Below are 14,844 nucleotides of genomic sequence, written 5' to 3'. Positions count from 1 at the left end.
CCTTGGCCTCCCAAAGTGCTGGGATTACAGGTGTGAGCCACTGCAACTGGCCTATCTCCAGAACTTTTTCAACATCCCAAATGGAAACCCTGTACCCATAAGCAATCACTCCCCATCCCCCCCCCCGCCCACGGCCAAAATGAGCGTTTCCACGAAGTCGGACCCAAGCTCATAATTATGGTGGCATCAAAGTCTGCGGGGCCTAAGTAATTCCTACATCCCCTTCGGTGAGCTTGAGTCCTTTGCTTTTGGGGAGATGCTCACCTTTAGTCCTTCGTAGAGCTCGTAAATCATCCCCAGCCCACTCATTTCCTTCTGCACTTTCAGCAGCTCTGGGTACATGGTAATAGGAAGATCGAAAAGTTTCTCAGCGTTAGCCAGTTCCTGACGGCTCTTTTCATGTCTTGCCAGCTCTCTTTCAAAAACACCTAAAAGCTCTACTCCTAGTAAATAAATACACCAATAAATGAATAAATACAATTTTAAGGTATACAAAATTGAATAAGAAATCATGCATAATGTACCTCAATTATAATTTCATCCTCATAAACCACACGGGAAGACAAATTTAGAATCATGGCACCATTCTAACTAAAACCAAAAGACCAATGACATCTCCAGTCTCCTCCAGTTAGAAAATTGTGTCTAATTCTCACAACCAGGTCATTCAGAAATGAGACTCTTTTAAGGGAATCTGAGCTGGTCTACGTTGTGGTCAATATCACCATCCTTTGCTGCCCCCTTGAGAATGTCATCATCCTACTAATAACTCCCCTACCACTCTGATTTCCCAATTCTATGCTTCTCCCCCAATTCCAATGACGACCACCACTCTACATCACTACATCCCTGCTCACAATCATCTAGCCAAATGCCACATTTCCCAGATGCCTTTTCTGAGCATCCTTAAACGTCACCCGTTTCTTTGGAAGCCATAGCAGTCTTTGGTTTGTCCCACAGTATTTTTTGTCTCATGGTATTTACCAAATTCTCTTTAGAATAAGAATTTTAGGATTGGGTTCAGTGGCTCAGGCCTGTAATCCCAGCACTTTGGGAGGCTGAGGCAGGAGGATCACTTGAGGTCAGGAGTTCAAGACCAGCCTGGCTAACATGGTGAAACTCCGTCTCTACTAAAAATACAAAAATTAGCCAGGCATGGTGGCACACACCTGTAGTCTCAGCTACTCAGGAGGCTGAGGCAGGCAAATCACTTGAACCCATTAGGTGGAGGTTGCAGTGAGCTGAGATTGCGCCACTGCACTCCAGCCTGGGTGACAGAGCAAGACTCTGTCTCAAAAAAGGAAAAAAAAAAAAAACAGAATTTTAGTGTTTCTATTTTGTCACCATTTAGCCTATGTGATGTGAAGGGCAGAGGACAAGCTTCTGAATCCAAAGAATACATGTAACAGGAGTTAGAGAGGCAGCTGGATGGATAAGATACTGCATTTGTAAAGGCAGCTGCTAGTGTTTAAGATTTCTGAGCTGTGGCAGAAACCTCTGTATCCCCTGCAGGAGCGGATGCTGCTCCTTGGCACTTCTCTCAACGCCTTCAGGTAGCAGGCACTCAACAATCAATGAGTAGTATTAGTCCAGCTTTTTTTTTTTTTTTTTTTTTTTTTATGTGACCACTAAAAGGAGCCAAGAAAAAAGTATTTGAGGAAGAAATAAATATTTAAATCACGGCACAACAATCACTTGCCATAAAATTCTTAAGCAAAACGTACTCAAACATTTGATACTCAGATCGCTCAGTAAGACCCACAGGAACATTCTTACCTTTATCAAGATCATCACCAACAGAACCAGGGCCTTCACTGTAAAAACGCTTTGCAAAATCCTCTATCTGAACTCTGTAGTTCATTATTTCGCCTCGAGTAATCTGAGAAAAACGAGGTTACATTAATTTAGCCCAAATACATGTTTCAATATCTTTACTCAGGAAGTGAAATTGGAAAGGCACCTCTGTGAAAGTTCTCTTTATGTCCCCAAGAGCATGCTCCACATTCACCGAATCATTAAACAGATTGGACCACGTGCTCTCAATCTTATCAGCCAGTTCTTTCTCTGCATCAGGAGGCTAATTAGGAGAAACAAAAAACAGAATAAACAATAAATGATCAGCAACTGGGAACTGAAATTGATCGTCAGTTACCTCCCAGGGACTTCTGCTTCTGGCAACAGGAGGCTAGGCAATTCAAACCAACTCAAAAACTGATGGAAATATGAAGGCCAGACATGGTGGCTCATGCCTGTAATCCCAGTACTTTGGGGGGCTGAGGCAGGAGGATCCCTTGAGCTCAGGAGTTTGAGACCAGCCTGGGCAACATAGTGAGACCGTATCTTTGTAAATATAAAAAGAAAAAGAAATGTTAAAAAGAAATATTAGGCTGGGCACAGTGGCTCACGCCTATAATCCCAGCACTTTTGGAGGCCGAGGTGGGTGGATCACCTGAGGTCAGGAGTTTGAGACCAGCCTGGACAACATGGTGAAATCCCTTGTCTACTAAAAATACAAAAATTAGCCAGGCATGGTGTCAGGAGCCTGTAGTTCCAGCTACTCAGGAGGCTGAGGTGGGAGAATCGCTTGAACCTGAGAGGCGGAGGTTACAGTGAGCCAAGATCACACCACTGTACTCCAACCTAGGTGACAGAGCAAGACTCTGTCTCAAAAAATAAATAAATAAATAAATATAAATATTAAAGTCAAATTTTATAATTAAAATAAAATCAGTATAAAATCATTTTTTAAAATAAAGAGCTAGAGGCCGGGTGTGGTCGCTCACGCCTGTAATCCCAGCACTTTGGGAAGCTGAGGCGGGCAGATCACCTGAGGTCAGGAGTTCAAGACCAGACTGACCAACATGGAGAGACCCCATCTCTACTAAAAATACAAAATTAGCCAGGGTGGTGGCGCATGCCTGTAATCCCAGCTACTCAGGAGGCTGAGGCAAGAGATTCGCTTGAACCCAGGAGGCAGAGGTTGTGGTGAGCCGAGATTGCGCCATTATACTCCAGCCTGGGCAACAAGAGGGAAACTCTGTCTCAAAAAAAAATTGCTGAAAACCAAAGACTGAAAAAAAATCTTAAAAGCAGACCAAAAAAAAAAAAAAAACTAGTTAGACTAGACTACCTTGAAAGGGAGCAACAAAAAGACTAACAGTCAACTCCTCCATCAAAACAATAGAGGCCAGAGGATGATGGAATAATATCCACACATAAAAAGGATAAAAAGAAAAAAAAAACAAAGCTGGTGTTTCCAAAAGATCAATAAACTAAGTGTTTGTAAGGATATGGAGCAACTGAAACCTTATTCATGCTGGTGTGGATGTAAAGGGGTGCTATCACTTTGGAAAGCTAGCAGAATCTAGTAAAGCTGAACATGTGGATTCCTATAACCCAGCAACTTCATGTCTAGGCCTATACTCAATAGAAATGCAGGCGTAAGTCCCATAAGGGTACCCTCACTTCAGATGCCAGTTGCAAGTATTGGGTGCCTAGGGTACACAGACTTCTGTTCAACCTGCCTACAAAATCACGGGTTCCCCCCCACACATCTCCTTCACATTTGACCATGTGCTGAAATGGCTCACAGAACTCAGGACACTTTACTTACCATCACTGATCTATTATAAAAGACACAACTCAGCAACAGCCAAATGAAAGAGATGCATAAGCTAAGGTATGGGGCTGGGGAGTGCACAGAGCCTCCATGCCTTCTCTGAGCACACCACTCTCCCAGCACCTTGGTGTGGTCAACAACCTGGAAGCTCTCCAAATCCCATAATTTAGGGATGTTCATGGAGATTTCATTATATAGGCATGACTGATTAGATCACTAGCCTTTGTTGATCTCCAATCTCCAGCCCCTCTTCCCTCCCCAAGGGTGGCGAGGATGGGCGTCTGAAAGCTCCAAACCTCTAAATAATTTATGCCTTGATCTTTCTGGCAACCATCCCCCACGCTGAAGCTGTCTAGGGCTCCCAGCCACCAGTCATTTCACTTGCGTACAAAAGATACTTTTATCACTCCAGAGTTCAAGGATTTGAGAAGCTGTGTGCCAGGAACCAGAGACGAAGAACAATATTGTAACAAAAGATCTGTTCCTGTGACCCCTGTCACTCAGGAAATTACAAGTGTTTTGGAAGCTTTGTGTCAGGAACCAGGGACAATGGCCAAAGACAGTCACTGGTTTTTTGTCAAAGATTAAAGAGCAACAAAATGATGTTTTGGGACAAAAATGGATTGCATATATGACAGTATTCCCATAAGATTATAACACTGTATTTTTACTGCACCTTTACTATGTTTAGATATGTTTAGATACACAAATGCTTACTATTACATTACATTGCTTATAGTATTCAGCACAGTACCTGCTGTACAGGATTGCAGCCTAGGAGAAATAGGTTCTACCATATGGCCTAGGTGTGTAGTAGCTATATCATCTAGATTTGTATAAGTACATTCCATGATGTTTGCACAATTATGGAATTGCCCATTGACACATTCTCAGAACATATCCCCATTGTGTTAAATATACACAACTGTATATTTCTCTTATTGTATTAGAGTTAATCTAATAAACCACACGGCAATTACCATATTTAATGACACAGTGCCAAAAGCTTTTCCTCTGAGACTAACAACAAGACATGGGTTTTCTCTACCTCCCCTTTCATCCAGCCTTGTACAGGAATTCCTAGCTAGAGTCATAAGGTGAGAAAAAGAAACAAAATATTTAAAAATTAAGAAGAAATGAAACTGTCAATATTCACAGTTTATATAACGGTGTGCCTAGAAAATCCAAAATAATCTGTGGATAAATAAATGATTAAAATTAATAATTACTGATCATAAAAAAGTAGAATGCAAATATGAATTGTCTTTCTATATAACAATAAAAAATAAAATAATTAAAATAAAAATTAAAGATACCAATTACAAGAGCATCTAAAAATATCAAGTACCTAGCAATAAATCCGGCAAAAATAGGTAAGGTCTCTATGGGGAAAATTATAAATCTTTACGGGGAGACATTAAAGACCTAAATAAAGAGAGAGAGAACATGTTCATGGATAGGAAAACGCAATACGACAGGATGTCCATTTGCCTCAGATTAATCTACAGGATCAATGCAATCACAATCAAAATCTCAATTGTCGCTGTTTTGTTGTTTTTGTTGTTGTTGGAATTTGACATTCTGATTCATTTTTTGAGTGTGACTCATTACACACTTAATGTAAAATCCTTTGTTGCAGCGATTCTTCTATTATTTCTGTGATGTAAGCCGGTAAAGCAAAGTCTGACAAAATCTACCTGGTTGAGGGAGAAATACAAACTAGAGAAGAGAAACAAATTGCTATGAATAAATCAGGATGTGTATGAAGTTTGTCTTTCAGCATTTCTGTTGCTCGACTGCTTCAAACACCAGGCCCCTTGCAGCCTAGTGGTTAGGATGTGGCGCTCTCAAACGCCCTTGCTGAGCAGTAGACCTGGGCCAAAAACTTGAGATTCTTTCATCATCAGAAAAACGTACAGTATATAAAATTTCCATATAATTTCAGGGGGAACCCAGAAATCCTAAAACTCATCCCTGACTTTGAAAGATCCTGAGAATCCAAATTTAACAACCCTAAACAAAGCAAGACTGATTGAATTATCTTCTACTGATTTCTTTTATCATCTTAAATCTTTCACTCTCTTCTTATTTTTGCAATAGCTTTTTATCTTTTAAAGGAAATTAACACAAAAAAAAGAAGAAAGGAAGAGGGAGACTGGAAACAGTATAGTTACAGATCAATCCGTTCGAGCCATACAGATTGAAAAATACTCTATATTTTCATTATTCTAAATAACTGTGGCATTGCTTTACATTTACAATGTATTACTTAAAGTCACTTACTTGAAAATGAATCAATGGCAGTATACTTGAGAAGCATTTCTGAAAAAGGTCATTAGTGGTCAATCCAATTGTTAAATGCATAAGAAAATACAAGTTGACTTACAAAGAGGTTATACATTGCCATGGTACGGTATCGCTCCTGGACGTCCCTGTATCTTAATTCCATGACTAGAGATTTACTTCTAATTTCTGCAATTGTTGCAAGGACAAACTTGAGATCTTCAAGGGTATTGGGGATCTTCCTAAGGCTTTTGGCCAGGTGCTATAACAGAAAGTACAAAGAACACTAAGCAAACACAGAAAAAACAGTAATGACGCAAAAGAAGACCCAACTCACACGAAAAGTAGTTCAATTACACACAGCGATTGAGTACCTCCATCTCTTCATGGAGACTATAGAGCTCCTCTTTTGCTGACTCATTGAGAAGTTTTCCAAGCGAAATCACCCAAGACTTGGCATTTTCCTGCACTGTGTTTGCCAGATGCCCGAGCTGAAGTCTGATGCAATGCTCATCCTTAATTAGAGGGTGGCGCATAACCTCATAGGCTATCTTGGAATAGAACTGCAATTTTTCATCATATGCTACACAAGGAGGTTTCTTGGAGGCAAATTTCTCCATCACAATAGCTTTGTCCAATTTCCAGAGAGGTCGATACCGCTTCCATTTTTGTAGATACTTCATAAGATTGATCAGAATCCTGTGGACATTTTGGGGGATCATAACAGCTTGTTCAATTATCTGAGGGTTCAGAGAGATATCATTGTAAAAGTTTATTATAACAACTTCTTCTTCCTCCCCCTTCTGAGGGGGGCATTCTATGCAGCTGCCATTCATCCAACGAACAAAATGCTGGCAAAGTAAGAATTAGGAGAAAAGATAGTATTTTAGTATCTATTTTGCCTCCAACGTATATATTAGTATTCAGTAATAAGTCTTGCCAGTAATGGAAAATCACTTTAAAAATTACCATAATCCTTTGTTCCTTTCATCAAGAGATGGAGCCTATTTCCCTTCCGGAGCGAGCCTTGTGGCTTAACTTGACCAATGGAAAGGGGTGGACATGGTGTTATGCAAGTTCAAACCAAGGATTCTAGAAAGCCCTGTGGCTTCTGCTCTCATTCTCTCAGAACCTTGCAACCACCAGCTCGAGCTAGCCTACTACATTACGTAAGGCCATATACAGGAGAATCCCAGCCGCCGGCCGTCAGAGCTGTGCTTGAGGTCATCAACTGCTAGATACATGAGTGAGTCCAGCCAAGACCAGAAGAACTGCTCAGCAGAACCCAGCCCACAGAACCCAGAGTTAAATGATTATTGCTTTAAGCCAGTAAGTTTTGAAGTGGTTTGTTATAAAATAAAAGCCAACTACACTATGGATGAATTTTAAAAACCTTTATTTCCATATATACAGAGGAAAAAACACATATTCAGGCAAATTGACTGCTTAGTGTCCCAGAACAAATCTGTTAATTTGACATCTCCCTGTTGTAGAGTTAAGGCTCTGCTTTTTGTTTGTTTGTTTTGTTGTTGTTGTTGTTTGAGACGGAGTCTCACTCTGTCGCCCAGGCTGGAGTGCAGTGGCACAATCTCAGCTCACTGCAAGCTCTGCCTCCTGGGTTCACGCCATTCTCCTGCCTCAGCCTCCCGAGTAGCTGGGACTACAGGTGCCCGCCACCACGCCTGGCTAATTTTTTGTATTTTTAGTAGAGATGGGGTTTTACCGTGTTAGCCAGGATGGTCTCAATCTCCTGACCTCATGATCCGCCCACCTCAGCCTCCCAAAGTATTGGGATTACAGGCGTGAGCCACTGCGCCTGGCCAAGGCTCTGTTTTAATCAAGTGTGAGTTCTAACAGCAAACCATGGATATGTTACACATTACTTCTCTGAACAGTAGGCTCACCATCTGTAAAATGTGAATAACAGCTACTATAGGTTGGTGCAAAAGTAGTTGCAGTTTTGCCAATACTTTTAATGGTAAAAACCACAGCTATTTTTGCACCGACCTAATACTTCTATTTCCAATATTACTAATAATAGTAATACAAACACTAGGTGGGGCGTGGTGACTCACACCTGTAATCCCAGCACTTTGGCAGGCAGAGGCAGGCGGATCACGATGTCAAGAGATCAAAACTATCCTGGCCAAAATAGTGAAACCCTGTCTCTACTAAAAATACAAAAATTAGGCCAGGATCAGTGGCTCACGCCTGTAATCCCAGCACTTTGGGAGGCTGAGGCAGACAGATCATGAGGTCAGGAGATCGAGACCAAACTGGCTAACATGGTGAAACCCCGTCTCTACTAAAAAAATACAAAAAGTTAGCTGGGCATGGTGGCGGGCGCCTATGGTCCCAGCTACTGGGGAGGTTGAGGCAGGAGAATGGCATGAACCCAGGAGGCAGAGCTTGCAGCGAGCAGAGATTGCGCCACTGCACTCCAGCCTGGGTGAAAGAGTGAGACTCTGTCTCAAAAAAAAAATAAAAATACAAAAATTAGCTGGGCGTGGTGGCATATGCCCATAGTCCCAGCTACTCGGGAGGCTGAGGCAGAAGAATCACTCAAACCCGGGAGGTGGAGGCTGCAGTGAGCCGAGATCACACCACTGCACTTCAGCCTGGCAAAAGAGCAAGAATTCATCTCAAAAAAAAAAAAAAAAAAAAAAAAGGTAATACTAACACTAATCGCTAACATTTATTCAGAGCTACTGATTGCCAAACAGTGCACTAAGCTGTACACACATGTTATCTAATTTAATCCTCCCGACAGCACTAGAAGGTGAATAGTATTATCATTTTCCACTTAGTAGATGAGGTAAAATTCAGAATCTAGTTAAAACTTCAGCTCATTATTTTCTGCCATGAAACAGGAATCCTGAAGATGAAAGAGTTCAACCATATTAAGTGGCCTAGTCATGCATGTTCATTTGCCGAGATCTTTTTAATGAAATACATTTCTAACGTTATCTAAGAGAATAAGTAAAAATTCTTCTCATTTAAAAGAAACTTATGAAACTAAAATAATACAGGCTTCACTACAAGCCTCAAATCCATCTATTAGTAAGGAGGAAAGTTAAGTTGGCATGAAATATTGTGATTAATATTCATAATGTTTTACAAGCCAACTTTCCTATTTATGTACCCCTTAAAAATTGCTGTTTCCCTTACAAAGGAAACATACATAGCACCTATAAGATATAGCGCCTGTAAGAGAATTTATGTAACAGAGGCTTAATAAATAACTGTCTTATAGTTATTTATTATAACTATGGATTATAAAACATGTACTGTTTATTCATCAGTTTTTTTTTCTTTTTTGAGACAGAGTCTCGCTCTCTCCCCCAGGATGGAGTGCGGTGGTGCGATCTCAGCTCACTGCAAGCTCCAACTCCTGGGTTCACACCATTCTCCTGCCTCAGACTCCCAAGCAGCTGGGACCACATGCGCCTGCCACCACATCCGGCTAATTTTTCTTTTTTTTTTTTTTTAGTAGAGATGGGGTTTCACCATGTTAGCCAGGATGGTCTCGATTTCCTGACCTCATGATCCGCCCGCCTAGGCCACCCAAGTGCTGGGATTACAGGCATGAGCCACCGTGCCCGGCCTTATTCATCAACTTTTAAGTACAGTGAAATGAAATTCCCTATTCTGATTTCTTTTTTTTTTTTTTTTTTTTGAGACGGAGACTCGCTCTGTCGCCCAGGCTGGAGTGCAGTGGCCGGATCTCAGCTCACTGCAAGCTCCGCCTCCCGGGTTTACACCATTCTCCTGCCTCAGCCTCCCGAGTAGCTGGGACTACAGGTGCCCGCCACCTCTCCCGGCTAGTTTTTTGTATGTTTTAGTAGAGACGGGGTTTCACCGTGTAGGCCAGGATGGTCTCGATCTCCTGACCTCGTGATCCGCCCATCTCGGCCTCCCAAAGTGCTGGGATTACAGGCTTGAGCCACCGCGCCCAGCCCCCTATTCTAATTTCTATACTTACTTTTATGCCCCTAAAAATGCCTGAAACATGTCTGACTTGCTGCAGAAGCCAAGTGAAGAGGAAGATGCCAGCGTGCTGCGGGAGTCATGCCCATACCTACAAGGACGGCTCTGTTTTCCAGTTTGGGGTAAGACATAAACTTTGGGTTATCTGCCAGCAGATGTTCATTCAAAAGACATTTACTGAGAACCAACTGTGTGCCAGGTATTCTTGGTGCTGGGGATTCTAAAGGGAACAAAACACTCAAGGTCGGTATGCCCATGGATCCCTTTACATTCTAGTGGCCTGATAGGATCAATAGATACAAAAGCAAGGGAAAAAATAAGAAAAAGTCGGATAGTGGTACGTGGTAGGAAGAAGATGGGATGGGGCTGATGGGAGAGAGAGGACAAGAAGGTCAAGGGAGCAGAATGTTCCAGGTGAGGGAACAGCTACGGAAATCCTTGCAAGAGGAACCCACGGTACCTGCTGGGGGTAAAATCAGGCAGCCAGTCAAGCTGCAGTGTGAGGGAGCATGATCCTTGTAGGACTGAGATCAGAAAGGCAGCCAGGGGCTAGAGCATGGGGGCCTCATAGACCACACAAAGATATCTGGATTATGTTCTAAGTGTAATTAAGTCATGGGGTGGGTGGGGCAGTTTACATCAGGGATGACACGAAATGATACGTTGTTGTTGTTGTTGTTGTTGTTGTTTTTAGAGACAGGGTCTTGCTCTGTTGCCCAGGCTGGAGTGCAGTGGTGCAACCATACCTCACTGTACCCTTGAACTCCTGGGCTCAAGCAATCCTCCACCTCAGTCTCCCAAGTAGCTAGGAACACAGGTGTGCACCACCACGCCTAGCTAATTTATTTTAGTTTTGGTAGAGATGGGGGTCTCAGCTTGTTGTACAGGCTGGTCTGGAACTCCTGGGCTTAAGCAATCTTCCCACCTCAGCCTCCCAAAGTGCTAGGATAACAGGTGTGAGCCACTGCACCTGGCCTGATTTGTATTTGTTTAAGGTAATTCTGACCACCTGTGGTGGAGAATGGATTGTTGGAAAGTCACCGAGACAGTCCACGAGAGCGGTGATGGCCACTTGGGATAGGAAGGTACTGGGGGGACAGGAGAGAAGAGGACAGATGGGAGGTATGTTTGGACGACTTGCCGATGGGCTGGGCAGGGCTGGGTGAGAGAAAAAGAAACAAGGACGAGTTTCTGGCTCAAGCAATTGGGTTGATGTTGGTGCCATTTTCTGAAGTGGGGAAAACTGGGGGATGACCAAGTCACAAGGCAGGAAGCCAAGAATTCCACCTTGGGCTGCGGGCAGTGGCTCATGCCTGTAGTCCCAGCACTGCGGGAGGCGGAGGCATCCTGAGACGCCATCTGAGCAAGGACGCAGGCACCTCCACTCTTACCTTGGTGATCTCCACACAATTCCGGACACAATGGAAGCACATCTTGTCGATCTCATTTGTGTTGGGATGAAGGATGATCTCAGGCGCCGTCAGAATGGTTTCAGTTTGGAACAGAGGGACATTTCCAAGGATCAAAGAATTAAAAGACTGCAAATTCCTAAGAGGGGTTGATGAGAAAGACTCAGTAACCCACTAGAGTGAAATACGCCAAGCAATGGACAGAAATGACAAGGGCCACAAAAATCACAGGTACAGGCAATGGCATACTGCGAAGCTGTCCTGGACAGGCTGGAGTGAGTCTTATTTAAAATATTCTTTTTTTACCCTAAATTTATACAAATAGTTCATTTCTACTTTTGGAAAACTGAGTTAACTTTTGGTTGGAAAATAGTTAAATAATAATGACTTCCAAAAGCTGCTCAACTCTGGTAAGGAAAAAGGAGTACTCACATCCCCACCCAGACTGCCCCACCAGCTCCATCCTTTCCAAGACCAAAGCAGATGTGACACCCAGGGATGAAACTTCATCAGCCTCCAGCCTAGTCTCCCTGTTTCCCCTCCCCCTGCCCACCTCCATCCAGTAATTCATATGGCAGCCAGAGACACTATTTTAAAATATTTAGCAGGGCACAGCAGCTCACACCTGTAATCCCAGTACTTTGGAGGCTGAGGTGGGAGGATCACTTGAGCCCAGGAGTTTGAGATCAGCCTGGGCAACATAGCAAGACCCTGTCTCTAAAATTAAAATAAATTAACTGGGCATAGTGGCACACGCTTGTGGTCCCAGCTACTTTGGAGGCTGAGGTGGGAGGACTGCTTCAGATGGGGAGGTCGAGGCTGCAGTGAGCCGTGAACATGCCACTGCACTCCAGCCTTGGCGACAGAGTGAGACCCTGTCTCAAAAAACAAAACAAAACAAAAACATCTAACTCCTCCCTCTCCCTCCTCCCTTCTCTCTCTCCCTCTCCCTCTCCCTCCACCTCCCTCCTTCGCCTTCTCCCTCCCTCCTTCTCCTTTTCCCTCCCCTTTTCTTTCTCTCCCCTCTCTCTCCACTTCTCTCCTTCCCTCGTCCTGTTTCTCTCTCCCTCTCCAGGCTTCTCCCTTCCTCTCTCCCTCTCCCCCTGTCCCTCTCTCTCTCTCTCCCCCCCCGCCTCCACCTCTCTCTCTCTCTCTCCCTCTTCCTATTTCTCTCTTCCTCCCTCTCCTCCTCTCTCTCCAGTTGAAAACAGTCCAGCAGCCTCCCATGGCTGTCCGGATAAAATGCAAGCTCCCTGCCATGGCTTCTTCCCAGGCTGCCTGTGACCTGATCCACCCCTGCCAGCCTCTCCAGCATTATCCCCTCCTTCAATCTCATCCTTCCTTCTTTCTGTTTATTGCACTGACCAAAGGCCCACCTGTGGGTCTTCACAGCAGTTTTTAGCTTCCCCCAGAAAGCTCTTCCCACTTTCAGCTCACTCCTCATCTTCAGGTCTCTACTAAAATGTGGCATTTCCATGGCCTTTCTTGACCACCCAATTACAGCAGCATCTCCATTCTCTCCCCAGAACACCATACTGCTTTATTTCTTTTACAGAACTCATCTCTTTTACGTCTGTTTCCTTGTGTCCTGCCTTTTCTATGAGGTTAGAGAAACTGCAAGGATACAGGGGCCTTGTCTGTGACCAGAGTCTAATCCAACAGTCAGCGCAGGGCAGGCTTTACTAAACCTTGGATGGACGGATGGATGGATGGATGGATGGATGGATGGATGGATGGATGGATGGATGTGTGGATGAATGTGTGGATGGATGAGTGAATGAATAGATGGATGAATGGATGATGGATGGATGGATGGACGGATGGATGGACGGACGGACGAATGTGTGAATGAATGTGTGGATGGATGAGTGAATGAATAGATGGATGGATTGATGGATGATGGATGGATGGATGGATGGATGGATGTGTGGATGAATGTGTGGATGGATGAGTGAATGAATAGATGGATGGATGGATGATGGATGGATGGATGGACGGATGGATGGACGGACGGATGAATGTGTGAATGAATGTGTGGATGGATGAGTGAATGAATAGATGGATGGATTGATGGATGATGGATGGATGGATGGATGGATGGATGGATGGGTGGATGAATGTGTGGATGGATGAGTGAATGAATAGATGGATGGATGAACAGATGAATGAATGAGTTAATAAATGCATCAAAAGAAAACATAGCATGTTAGTAAGGGAAACATTATAGGAGGTAGCTCCATGTAAGGGACTGCTTTAGGAATCTAAGTTAAAAGCAGTAACAGAGAATAAATGAAATACGTAGAAAACAGAGTTATTTAAAGGATCAACTTAAGAGAAGTTTGCCAAACTGGGCCCAGAAAAGAAGACCAAAAGTTTTTGTTTTATTTTTCAGTGTATTATCCCAAAAGAGATTTTTAGCAGCTCACAAAGATACTTTAACTGCAGTAAGAGATCCTAAAATCAAAGTGGGGTAAAATAAGAAAGGAAGAAGACACTAATCAGACACCATTTCAGGAAATGATACTGGAGTCAGACTGCCCAGGTTCAAATCCCAGCCCTTTCTCTTACTGGCTGTGTGGTCCCAGGCAAGTCACTTAACCTGCCAAGATTCTGTATCCTCCTCTGTAAAACAGGGATGAGGATTGGAAAGAGTCCAGCACAGAGAACATGGTGCAAGGTGAGCTTTCCTACGTGTTCGGATGAGACTAAAAATACAAATCATAATCATAAGTACTGCTGCATTTAGGCTACAAATTTGGTTCTAAGCTTCCTAGCAGCCAAAGTGAAAGGGAAAGCTATGAAGTCAACAATTCATAGAGTCCGTATCATATAAAAACCAAACAAGAAAATGAAAGCAAAAAATAAAAAAGAAAAATGTGAGGCTGGGGTCAAAGAAGGGACTAGAGTCATTTCTTCTGGAGTTCCCTTCATAAGGAAGACATTGCATGATAAAATGAACACTGCTCTTGACAATATAGATGTAATAGTAACGGTGATGGATTTCACAGGCTGGTTTCCTAGAATGATCCTAAACTATCAGCCTTACACCCAGAACAGTCTGTGGGCCACCAACGCGATGGGGTCCAGGCACTCAGCTTCCAGCTGGCCTGGCTGGGCTGCTGAGGGTGAGGCCCAGGAGGGAAGGGACAGGGTCTGGCGTGTCAGAGGCTGGCACATGCAACAGGCATTCAACACGCACAGACCGCGCTAGCTAGGGGTCGACTTGAAACCAGCAGAAGAGGGAATAGGTCGTATGTCCTTCACGTCTGTCACTCTCAACATGAACGGGGGAGTCCTCTGGGATTCTGGTCAGGATTGAGTGACAGTGATTCTCTGCTGCCAGCTGAACACAGGCTCACAAGCTTCAGACAGCTGAGGTGGGGAGAGGGATCCTTTCTTTTCTGGAATGTTGAGGATCCTCACAAGATCATGAAGGTCATCCCTCCACTCTGTGAATGCCCTTCAGCCAGAAAGCCACGGGACCGTCCGTCTGATTTTCATTCTCCACCTTGCCACCCCCTCTAACTGTCCATATTTGTCAACTGT

General features: G+C 43.6%; 1 protein-coding gene across 2 annotated transcripts in view; it reads right to left on the bottom strand.

Annotated features, from left to right (window-relative positions):
• DNAH10 (dynein axonemal heavy chain 10) overlaps window positions 1-14,844 on the bottom strand; it is a 179,655-nt gene that overhangs the window by 119,381 nt on the left and 45,430 nt on the right. For both annotated transcript variants that reach the window (XM_028830097.2, XM_077955570.1), the window contains 6 exons: window positions 11,281-11,437; window positions 6,277-6,753; window positions 6,006-6,164; window positions 1,961-2,077; window positions 1,777-1,879; window positions 265-443 (listed from right to left, as the gene is read on the bottom strand). In XM_028830097.2, the coding sequence (XP_028685930.2) occupies window positions 265-443; window positions 1,777-1,879; window positions 1,961-2,077; window positions 6,006-6,164; window positions 6,277-6,753; window positions 11,281-11,437 (1,192 nt within the window). The remainder of the gene's footprint in view (window positions 1-264; window positions 444-1,776; window positions 1,880-1,960; window positions 2,078-6,005; window positions 6,165-6,276; window positions 6,754-11,280; window positions 11,438-14,844) is intronic.

This window comes from Macaca mulatta, chromosome 11 (genome assembly GCF_049350105.2).
Source record: "Macaca mulatta isolate MMU2019108-1 chromosome 11, T2T-MMU8v2.0, whole genome shotgun sequence".
Lineage (NCBI taxonomy): Eukaryota > Metazoa > Chordata > Mammalia > Primates > Cercopithecidae > Macaca > Macaca mulatta.
This window is presented reverse-complemented; position numbering and strand designations above follow the sequence as displayed.